Genomic DNA, 12,491 nt, shown 5'->3' with positions numbered 1-12,491 from the left:
AAAAGATAGCTGGAATAGATAAATTTCTAGTAAGTACTGCGCACGTATTGTATCTAATCATATAGATAACAGAGATAGAATTTATATTTGTGTTATAAATTCTATGCGTATGAGATACAAAAAAACAGTTATAATTCTAGCTGAAGCAGCAAAATATTGTTTTGCGTGTATGGAACGTGTAATATAAGATAATATATAATAAAACACGGATATTTGGTTTTTTAAAGTTGGAATTTAAAACTAAAAATGTCCTAAATAATAAATGATAAATACGTTCGCGCTAAAAGACGTCATTTAATTTTATGCGCGACCTCGCATGAGCGTGAGGGATCGATACCTATCCTTAAATACAGATACATTTTATGGCTTCGCGATGTGGGGCTGTAAAATGTTTCTTCTATTAATTCGAATAAAAACGTTTTCACTGAATAACACTTTGTTGATAACATGTAAAATATCGAATTGGATTATTGATCGAGTAATCCTCATCGAATTGAGATAACGAAAAAAGAGAACAAAATTAAATAACGATAGCCACTGTTACAATTACTGACGCGTATCAGCCTACGTCATCCTGTATCTTGATCTGACCTTTCCGAGGCTTGCATTCCGTGATGCAACTCCTTGGCTATATGTAGTTTGTTAAAATAAAATTCTAAATGAATTCCTCTTCTTGTCGGATATCTTTTTACAATAGAAAGAAAATGTCTCCGAGTGCGTTGGTGACGATACGAGAAAAGGACGTCTCGTCGATTCGGCGCGAAGTCGTTTCTTCCTGACGAACTCGTAAAAGCGAGACTGAGGACCGTAAACTCGCCCCGGGGAAGGTCGGACAGAGTTACTGAATATTCACGAATTTGCCGACCTACACGCCGTGCTACACCGAGGATAGTTCCCGCGTGTGCGCGCGTGTCTTACATATTCCGTATCCTGCACATAGGTGGCCTCTCTCGACGCTTCTGTTGCGAGTGGAACTGAACTTTGCAGAGAGCGTTAGAGCTCTCGGGGATACCAAGTCTAAGAGAAATAGCTAGTTTCGAATTTAATCGTTTTCCTCATTCATATATTAGCTTGGTTTCATGCCGTCTTAGTGAACTCCTGATCGTGTTACGGAAGATTGGCGGATTAATGTCCTGCCATTCGGTTGCAATGCTAAGGAGTTTCTGAGTAATATGTATATATATCGCGACGATATTGATACGCGACGGATGAAAATAAGCATCTAAATAATTATTATTCCGAAAAATACTAAAATTTCCATAAGTTTATATTCAGAAGTTGAGAGAGAGAGAGAGAGAGGCTGTTTTATTTTTGGAGAAAGTGCAAATCAATATTCTGAAATTCAATCATTTTTGTATAATTTATTTAACAAAAATGAATAAATGAGATAAAATATTTTTAATTTGAAAATCGAGAAAAGCAGATATATTTTTAAAAAATCGCTGTTACATTCAAGATTAAAGAAAGAATTCATTAGAGGGATGAAAAAAATTCCTGGAATTAAAAAAATTTATAATTCTTCAAGATTCAACGCTTTTGGAGAAAAGATATCAAGCAAATATTTTTTTCTCAAAAAAAAAAAAAAACGGAATTAGGAAATAATATGGATATAAAGAAATTATGTAATATGTAATAAAATTTAGATAATTAGAATTTCTCGGAAGCGCGATTTGCATATATCGTTCGTCATTCATGCGCATCAAGATGGCACGTCCGACATTTATTCCGACTGAACTGTTTTTCATCTTCTCTTAGACTCGAACTGGTATCTATCTCGCATCCATTATCATTTCCGTCTAGGCCCGCTAATTAATCACAGAAAGGAAATAAGATTTATCAACAGTCGTAGTGGAAAAATAATTATCTCGCTCACATTATCTCACACGCCAGCTTTATCACAAACCACCCTTTGCTTATCATATTATCTTTGCACGTAACATCCCTGCGTAAGCTCTGTTTATCGGCATTCTTCTCTTTTAGTCCCTTTTAAAACATGTCTTATATTTCCAATTATTTCCAATTATAAAAAGATAAAATCAGTAAAATATAGAATTATATGTATAAAAGATTTAATCGTCTAATTCTTGATTTTTAATAAATTAAACTAGACCGTTTATACAAATAAATAAATCTTAAGTAAAAAAAAGTGCCAATATGTGATCAAATCTAATATCTATCGACTAAATCTTAATACTTAATGATATTTCTATATTATAAATATATCTATATTTAAATATATTTTTCAAATTATAATAAGTTCTTTTCAATGTTTTAAGATGTTTGTTAGAATCATTATTATTAATTGACGATCAATATTGAATTTATAATATTACTATTTCCAGCTTTAATTTAGGATTACGTTTTTTCAACATCGATTGTGTTTAGCGTGCAATTTGATGTAAAAAATATATTAAAATATTCATATAGAAATATTATTAAGCACCAAGATGCTATTTTTAAATTTAACTTTGAAGCGCCGCATATTGTCGCTTTTTTAATTAATTGATTCTTGATTGATTTTTATTTTATTTTTCTATAAGAACATCTTTCGCAAAGTGGAATATATACCATTGACAAACAGCAAAATTGACATTATATGTTTATTGATGATTCGCAGGAGTGGCAATAAATTATCACTCTGTTTTATTAGTCGCGAATGAGGTCAGGCGAGTTGCAGGTCAGAACCATCGAGAGATAACGCGTGTAGGGGTACGATACATAAATGCGGAATGCAAATTACTGTTAACCCCATGGTTACTTTTTATTCGTTCGTTTATGTGCAAGAGATCCGAACAATTTGTTGTCGGCTTTGCGCTTCGAGATTGGTATGGATTGGCTTCACGTCGCCAATAACGAACTGCAGCATCGTCAGTGTTTCCGTGTTTCGCATTTTACCTCGTCGTCATGTCTAGTCGTCGGCTTGTCGACGTCCCTTTCTCTAGATCCTGTTTGCTTTAAACTTGCAAGCGTCGATAATCGAGTTGCAAGCTCGTTCATTGTTAACGTATTATTCTTCGCGCGCTGATGAAATGGAAACAAACGGACGACGATGGAACGACACTCGGATGTCATAGTTCGATTAATGCGCGTTATATTGGATCGAATGGATGGACGATCAACGGAAGCAGAGGGTTATGAACGTAGGAGGTGCAGCAAGATATCCACACGCGTAAAAGTGTAATTGATAATATTTGTTAATGAAGAAAAAAAAAGAGAGGTCAATGATTCTTTCTCTCTGTAGAAACCAAAATATAAAATTGGTACATTTTCGTAGTTATAAAATATTTCATGGTATTTTCACAACTCGTATAAATTTTTGGCAACGAATGTTTGGTTTATTAACATTGAACGATCAAAGCAAAATTATTGCATAAAACATTATTTCACTCTAGCAAAGATTGTAAAATTGATTATTAAACTTTCATAGATACCCATAAATTGAAAGTGACGTTGCTGGCATTTGTATTTGATTGCGATCTTAATCAAGTTATTAATATATGATTATAAATCGATCGAAACAATGGGCTGTGCTCTGATTATTTCATGACGATCGAAGAATGAATTTTCGGGCGGAACTTGAATAACATTACTAACGGTTTATCGCCGCTTAACGGCCATGTGCATAATAAGCGGAAGTGAATCGTGTTGTATCGTGCGTATTACGTGGAACATATGACACGTGGATTTTATATAATAAAATCGGCTACTTCACGAGTACTGTAACATCAGTATATCGCCCACGGTACGCGTAAGTCATAAAATAATGGACGGTGAACACGCGTGATTAATTTCTCCCACGGCGACAGAAATCGTCTAAAGCGGAAATGCATTTAGGAGCAATTTATCGCCGAATATATACGTGACACGTACTTACATAAACGTGACAAACGCGCTATTTGCATTCCACCCGTTTTCGTTCCCGTAAATTCTGTCGGCGCCTGTGATAATTTATAAATTCGCGGAAATAACTTATTTTAACTGACAGCGCGCTCGTCAAAATTGTAACAGCGATGTAATTAAATTTATCGCGACATTTATTAATTTGTAAATGCGGATTGTAAATAGTACCGTAATAATATACTATTTCTAAAAATACTAAAAAATATCAATCAAGCCTCATTTAATAATGTACAAGTGCATCATTTATGCTTCTCAAAAAGTAGAAGTTTGATAATTTTCTTCCAAATTGGCACATAATAATACATATCTAAAGAATCCCGTACTAATTACATAGAAAACTGAGTCCTGCTGAAATGAATTTTCATAATGTGATGAATAAAATATGTTATACAAGGCTCAAATAAATAGACAGTTTTTCAGTTACAGTGTAACAAAAATGTGAAACTTGTGCTCACAATGTACCTTTGGTACATTATAATTTAAAAAATTATCCATTATTTGAGCCATGTCTATATGATATTGTTTATTTACTACATTATCAAAATTAATTACAGGACTTCCATATAATTAGTACGGGGTTTTTTTACAAAAATGTATATTTCTCTTATTTCATCTATTAAAATTTAAAAAAAAACTAAAAATATTAATTTAATTAATGCTAATTACTTAATTTATATTAGTTTAATTCGTTTACGGCAACAAATTATTCAAAATCTCTATTCAAACAGTTGAAAGATATATACTGGTCACACACGTGTTGCAAATTCAATCAGTGAAAATAAATTGTCAACTTAATTATTCTAATTCATGTACATACATTTAATTCCAAACTTTTAGAGATACAATTTTTTTATTACATCTTGATTAAATAATACGATTATCTTTTAATATCTGGAAGGAAGAAAGATAGATCGCAATTGCATTAATAATCGTACATCAAACATAGATACGCGGTGTCGAAAATGTCAAAGTAGTTTCTTATTCATCGCGAATAGCGAAATTAACATTGCTCCGTTCTTAACAAAGTTGGCCAAGATACGATCGATGAACGTCATCAAGCGAAACGATATGCTCGACAGGAGAACGCGAGCGCAACGCTGCTGCTCGATCTTGAGATGCAAAGCTGCAACACGTTGAGCGAACCCGAAAGTTCGTTCGCTGGAAACGGACGATAAAGCGGCGTGGGCGATCGTTACAGCGAGCGGCAGCGCGACGGGCCTGATAATACTGTCCTCTCAAGTAAATGATCGAACCATCGCGATTGTTTCAGGCATGCTATGTGTCAGAGCATCGGAAAGGGAGGTCCGCGTAGAAGATGACGGGGTTAAGTAGATAAAGAGAGCAGGCCTGGCTCCCATCAACGACGGACGATTCCTCGGCTCTTCTCTTTCTCACCGCAGCGCACAATGCTCTGCCACCGCGCTCTTGTCATTCTCATCGCTGTCAACGTGCCAATCGGTAAGTGATTTCGATTCTGTGATCTCAGACCCCCTCCCTTTCCCAATTCTTTCGAAATGATTTGAAGAAATTTTTGAAAAAATTAATACGATATTCAGAATTTCTTCTAAAAATATATAAGATATTCCACTCTTATTTCAAATTGTAAAATTACACTGCTTCATATATTGAAATTACAACAAAATTAGTGAAAGATATTCAATGTGTATTAGATATTTTATAAATATTATGTAGAAGATTTTATTTTTTGAATTTAAAATTGTGAATCATTTTCGCTGGAAAAGCGAAATCCGTTTCCAGCGAACGAAAAAACAAAGAATTTGAAAAAGTAATTGTCAAAACGTGTTTCTATTCTTCACATTTTAAATCGCATCTCCATATTTCAAAAGTAAACAATTAAAAAATTTAAGTTTTTCAGAAAAAAGAAAAGTAAATCTATTTTTCAATTCAACAGAAAATTATTGATTAATGAATTAATATTGGTAAAAAGAATATATGCTTAGGAACGTAATTCTTGGGAACAAATGTCATTTTTGTTATTTTTACAGCCCTTAAAAAATTATCCTTTTTGAGTTGATAATTTTGATATCCTACAAAGTTACAAAAAAATGAATTTGGAATACTTTATCAAAAGTAAAAAAAACACACATACACACACACACACACATAATTCGAAATATCATCAACAGTTCACCTTGATCAATTAAAATGATTCAATTCAACATAAAACAATTTCTTCTTTAAACTTCAATCACCAAAACTGTTTTGACTCTAAATGTTCTGTGTACGAGATTCTTTTTTACTTATAAAAACAATACAATTCAAAATGTATTACTCTTGAAAAAGGTATTATGATCTTTTTTTTTAAAACCTTAAGAACGATATATGTACTATTTAATTAACAAACTAAAGTTAAGTTAATTTACTTTTAATGATTGATAGCATAATCTTCATCTAACTCATCCATGTTAATAACTCGAAAATCATATTCTTTTAGTTGTGTTACTTTTAAAGTAAGGAAATGAAATTATTTACCGGCAATGAAATATGTAGAAATAGCTTTTAACAAGAAATATCTCTTCGTTCGTCAATCGCATTAATCGATGCAACTAAGTAAATTGAAGCACGTGCACGATTTGAGCAGCAAGCTTCTGTTACATATATCATTCCCGGTCCATTACATCGGATACGCTTATTGCGATTGACGCAGAAGTCGATACATTGCGAAAGGTGTCCAATACGAAATCTGTTGTGCCCGACAACGAGCAATAACGCAGATGCAACGGGGGCACGATGCCAACGATGTTCTATATACACAGTCCGCAAAATAAATAAAGTGTAGTTCGAGTGCCACTTCACTGCGGAAGCGCGACACCATCCACCGTCGAGCTGTCAGATTCTTGCCCGAATGTTTATCCGATAGCAGTAAATAGAGAGGAAGCGATTGCGTTTTTACAAATATTTCATCCTGCTGCGTTACGATTTATTACACACGGGACTATTCTACTTCAGCATACGACACCTAAATATATGTTGTCAAGTTTATCAAATTTCTTGATAACTCTTCTTTTATAACGTAAACAAAGATTCTTAGATAATTAATAGAAATAATATAATACTCTTTGTGTGTAAAAAGAAACAAGTTATTTGGGGAAAAAATTTTACATCTGCCCGATCAGCACATAATATTTTTAAATTGTTTTTTTAAACATTTATTTAATATAAAGATCTGATAAAAAAATATTCAATAAATGTTAAACAAATATTTTTAGAATATTATATGCTGATTGAATTGTTTGTGTATTAAAAGGTTACTAAGTTTCTTTCTCGAGTTAATTTGAAAATTAAAAAAGTTTCCAAAATTTTTAACAATTCTTGAAAATTAATTTTTTACTTCTTTTTATACTACTTTATATGCTCATATTTTTATTATAATTAAACTTGTGCCTGATCCAATTCTGGGTAAAGATATTCTAGAACAACTACCTGTTCTCTTTAAGAATCGTGATAAAAGCTTAATAGCTTGTGCACCGCCGAGTAATTGCTCTTTCCTTTTTCGTGATTGATGTACCGATTAGCTGCTCGAACAATCGACTCGACGCAATAAATTCGATTTAACCTCAGCCGTACTCGATCTTGACGTATAATTCTGCCAATAGGTATCGTATACTAGACTATGCATCGATTATCCAACTATTGAGCAATTGAAACATGATTTAAGATACAAGATGCAACTTACGTAAAATAATTCAAAATAGTTGCATAAATCATTAATAAATAATTATGTAAACAAATTATCTGTCGAATATTCATTATACAAACAAGCGTGTCATATTCTTAAATATCAAATGAAGATTGAGATTTATATTTGTTACACAACAGTGTACACAATTCATTTAATTCATTTAAAATTTACTTAATGCTCGAATAATGATCGCTGCTTTTAATGTTTTAAGTCGAGGGACGAGAGCATATAGTATATAATAATATACGTTCATAGTACATAATAATTAGTAATAAAATTAATATTTAAATCTCTTTTTGTTAATTCAATTTTCCCGTAAAGTATTTTCTGATAAAACAAAAATATTTTTTCAATCTATTAGAGAATATTAATTAAATTATAATATAAATAAAAAAAACAGCCACTGCCGAATTTCACTTATTTATTACTGATTCTAAATGCATCGCGTGAAATAACTGAAAACGATCTGTAAATCGCTTGAAAGAGCATATTCAAGTAAAATGTGCACGAGTTGCACGAATGTCGGTAATTGAAGTCCGAGTTTATTCGCAATTAACATGAGCTAGTCGAGAAATAATAAACGAACGTTCATTGCGAAGTCCGAACCGAGCGATGACAACATCTGGCGCGGATACCATGATACTAAATATACTACGTATATCATACAAACGCGTGTGCACGGTATATCTCGAATGTTGCCGGCACCCAAAGTGCGTCAGAAACGCCGCGAGCCTGGTCGCTGTCACTGATGTTTATTGGCACAGAGAGTATCCACCACACGTACTGAAATTAATGATAGCTTGTTTAGATTATAGTCCACGGACATAGTTGGCCTCCGGCAATCTTCCCATGTCACTTAACTCTATATTAAATTTTCGAGACACAATATGCGAAAGTCAATAATTAAATAATTGAAAATATAGAATTTTTCTGCGAGGATAATTCAAGCATCACACGTTGAAAGTTTGCGTGTTGCATTTTAGAAATAATTTATACGTTAGAATATATAAGTAGTTGAAATGAAAACATACGCTCTAAATATATCTTCTCTGAGATACGATAAATTTAAGGCAAATTTACATATAGAGTACTTTCTTCGTAATATTAATATCAACAATATCGATATCGCCATTAAAATCGCCTCGGTATTAAAAATCAATAATTTTTCTGCAATAACACAAAGAAAAAAAAAACAAGAAGATAGACTCGTGTCGATGCGGAGATAGAGTCGCGCAATTTGCGATCGAAGGGATACACGTCCTATAATCCGTCCTGTGCAACGCCGACGACGTCCGATGCAGATGCAATGGAGGATCGGTGCCAAATACGTTATACGGGCCACGGGAAATGGGCACGTAGATCGCAGATATGGCGCGTCCTCCAGTACTGCGGCATGGATCGCTCCAGTCTGGTCAACTTCTGGCCCTGATGTTTATTCGGCGCGAGTGGAAGCGCCGACTGCGCTTGTCGTTCGAATTAATTTACCGCTTGCGGGCCTCCGGTCTCTTCACGGATATAGATAGATAGATAGATAGAGAGAGAGAGAGAGAGAGATAGATGAACAGAAAGAGAGAGAGAGAGAGAGAGAAAGAGAGAAATGAGAGATAGCAAGAGAGACAGGTAGAGTCTCGACGGTATCGTTCAATCTCGTTAGAAACGAGTATGTATAAGATGTATATATTCGCGCACTTTTTAATCAAATAAAGAAGTTTCGTTTAAATTAAAAATTTGTAAACGCGCGTTTATTTCTAATCTATCTATTTTAAACGGCGCGACTTATATCTTCAGACAAATTAGTACATGGGAACATTTGTAACCAATTATTTCTATTTAAATTAATTTCGTATGAATAATTTCATTTGGTGTTTACGCCAAAAAAAAGTTCCATTTTATATATTTTTCTAGAACAGATCTTTAGTATCTGTTCCAGCTCACTCTTTGCAAATATCGTCTTTCTCTCTTTGGACAGACGTTGAAAAATTGAAGCGCATTGTCGAAAATTACTATCAAATTGACCGTGCAATGTCGTAAGACGATATCTTTGTCAACCGCAAGGAATACCACCTCACGTCCACGCTATAAAGAAACCGGAGTGCCTTATCCACCGGTAGCCAGTAAGACGCTACAAGCGAGCGTTTCCAGATGCATCATGAAAAATGCACCACCCAAACGTGTCTGGGACCGACGCAAGGTTGGCGGGGTGGACTCCGGTAGAGATTTGACTCGATGAATCGAGTGAACGGCTACTAGCCGAGTAAAAGAAAGAAAAAAGAAAAAAAAAGGAGCAAACGATGGAGGTTTTATCCGTCGGTGACCGGATAAGATTGTTTGTCTATACTGCGGATTCACCGATTGTTCCACAAGGCACTGCCAGCATCGCTTTTCCATCCCCTGGCGTTCCTTATCGGGCAAACAACGACCTTTCCGGCCAAATTGGTCGATCTGACTCGGAACCGAGTAAAACGTGATTAATCGCTCGCCTCCTTTCGCGGGAATGTATCTACCTCGCCAACTCTCCAGTGGTTATATAGCGATAAACGGATAACCGCGGTCTAGACCCAATTGAGTCTCGATATAGGATAGATGCACCGCGCGCATCACTTTCGATCTTGAAGGAAAAAAAAATTATACGAAAAACAGAAACAGAAGGAGACAGCGTGGAAGAAAGATACGTTCGTTAAGTGTTACTTCGTTAAACCGATTTCTTTTTCCATCATTTTCTCTTTTTCTCTCTCGTTTTCATTATAACCTCCAAACTTGCTTGTATTTCTGACTGTAATAAGTTAATCGCATAGAACTAATAATTCTTTCAATCAACTCGTTGATTAACAATGTAATTAAAACATAATTTTTATCTTTGTTTGGTTAGATACTAAAATACCTTTATTTTTAAACTTTTTATTTTTTCTATTTTTTCAATTCTAGTAAACATTTTTTACTACATTTTGAGGGAAATGTTGTAATTGTTGCATCATAAATATGGATATTTTTGAGAGAAAAAATGTTCCGTCGAATTTTTAAACACTATTTTATATAATAAAGAGAATTATATAGAGAAAAAAAAATCCTTAGAATGCATGTATCTATACATTTAAATATTACACTTTTATTTCTTTTAACTAATTAAAAATTTTTTTGTGTGTTTTTGGAACAATTGTAGTTTCTAATTTTTTTATTGCCATTAAGGAGGAAATGTAATAGCAAAAGAAAGCAAGGTTTAACGCATTTAATCCTTTCTAAACGACGAAGGCCTTTGAAAAACTACGGCTGCGTATTTCAAAGAACGGAAAAGTACCACTTCCTTTAATTACTCTGCTTGTGTGAGGTTCTAGGAAGAGAAATCTACCTGAAAATCATTATGCTGCTTCAAAGCCACTTCGTATTACAAAACGGCTTTTAATTGCGAAGCGAATAAATTATTCGATTCAACTCGTCTAACCTTTTTACATTAATTATATCTGCCGCAATCTTTATATGCAAAAATAATTCATTGCTAAAATCAAAATAATCAGTCAATCTTGAAATTCGATTTAAACCACAATTTACAATGTATGTGTGAATTTACATTAAAACAAAAATTTCAGTTGTTAGTCTTTGAAGTAAAAAGAATAAAAGTTGAAAGCTTAAATTGAAAGATTAAAGAATACATTTAAAATTAAAAAAAAAATGAAATATTTTTATATTTCTAATTTAATTCTTATTAGTTGTACTTCATTCCATTATTCATTAGAATAAAAGAATTATAAACCGAAAGCTAAATGTGAATTATATCCTTGTAAATTATATAAGATTTTACGAAAAATGAGGCGCGATTAAATGAGATGTATGCAAGATGCAAGCACCCGAAGGATATTAACATCTCGTATATGTATGATTTCGTTATTTTCAGGCTGTAACATTTATACTTTTATGAATCGCTGTATTATTGATTCACCCGAATTTACGAGGTTATTTTAATTTGAACGTAAGAACTGTTAACTACTCCCGACAAATCTGGAGGCGTCTGCAATAAAAATTCTACGGAATATTGCCTTTCTTCGTCTCTTAATTTCAGACATTAAATACATTAGCTCGGAAACTGTGTTACGAACTAAAATTCTGTTAAAGTAGAGTCTATTTGAAATTAACTAACTTCCATTGAGGGGAAGAAGCTTCTAATTTTTAAGCTAATTTTTAAAGAATTCATTATTGAGCTGTCTCTGTCGTCATTAATAAAACTATTTTTAACTCTTATTAACTCTTATTAACTCTTATTAACTCTTATTAACTATTATTAACTCTTCCATATTTAACGAATCTTTTACGCGAAAAAATATGATGTACACACAATACGTAAACTAGCTTTATCACATAAACGAAAGTGAAGTATTTGATTGCGTCTCGTATTTGGCTATGCCTCACTATCCACTACAAGTTTACCTGTATTGTGACAACGTTAGTGCATACATTACGAGGATGTTGCGCAAGTTCACACGAACGGTTGACCTCGTAGAAGTTTACCCCATACCTGGTAGCGGTATTCCATTAACTTCTGTCAACGCCAAGCACCACAAGCCCGTGTCCTGAATACGGCAATAAGTTAAAATCAAGCGTTTAGGCCCGCAACAAGGCTTCAGTCCCTTCGAGCATTTTAAACTACCAATTTGCATGAACAAGGACATTTCTTATCATTGCAATATTTTATGGCCTGCAGAAAATTAGAGAAAAAAATGTTTAGCTAAAAGCTTTTAATTTTATTATACTGTAAACGACTTAAAATATGTATCCGATTGTTAAATGATGTGTACAAATACACGTTATTATTAAATACATATTATTATTTCAATAATTCATTCCATTTATAATATTAAATAGGATGTAATATAAAAAATACAGAAAATAAATATTT

At 33.3% G+C, this 12,491-nt stretch overlaps 1 protein-coding gene across 2 annotated transcripts in view; it reads left to right on the top strand.

Moving 5' to 3' along the window:
* The window catches only part of LOC108752461 (lachesin-like), a 139,830-nt gene that overhangs the window by 62,924 nt on the left and 64,415 nt on the right, over positions 1-12,491 (top strand). For both annotated transcript variants that reach the window (XM_018493290.1, XM_018493289.1), the window contains exon 2: positions 5,171-5,358. In XM_018493290.1, coding sequence (XP_018348792.1) covers positions 5,307-5,358 — 52 coding nt within the window. In that variant the 5' untranslated portion in view covers positions 5,171-5,306. The remainder of the gene's footprint in view (positions 1-5,170; positions 5,359-12,491) is intronic.

Source organism: Trachymyrmex septentrionalis, unplaced genomic scaffold (genome assembly GCF_001594115.1).
Source record: "Trachymyrmex septentrionalis isolate Tsep2-gDNA-1 unplaced genomic scaffold, Tsep1.0 scaffold60, whole genome shotgun sequence".
In the NCBI taxonomy this organism is placed as follows: Eukaryota; Metazoa; Arthropoda; class Insecta; order Hymenoptera; family Formicidae; genus Trachymyrmex; species Trachymyrmex septentrionalis.
Note: the sequence above shows the minus strand (reverse complement) of the source record. Positions and strands in the feature narration are given on the sequence as shown.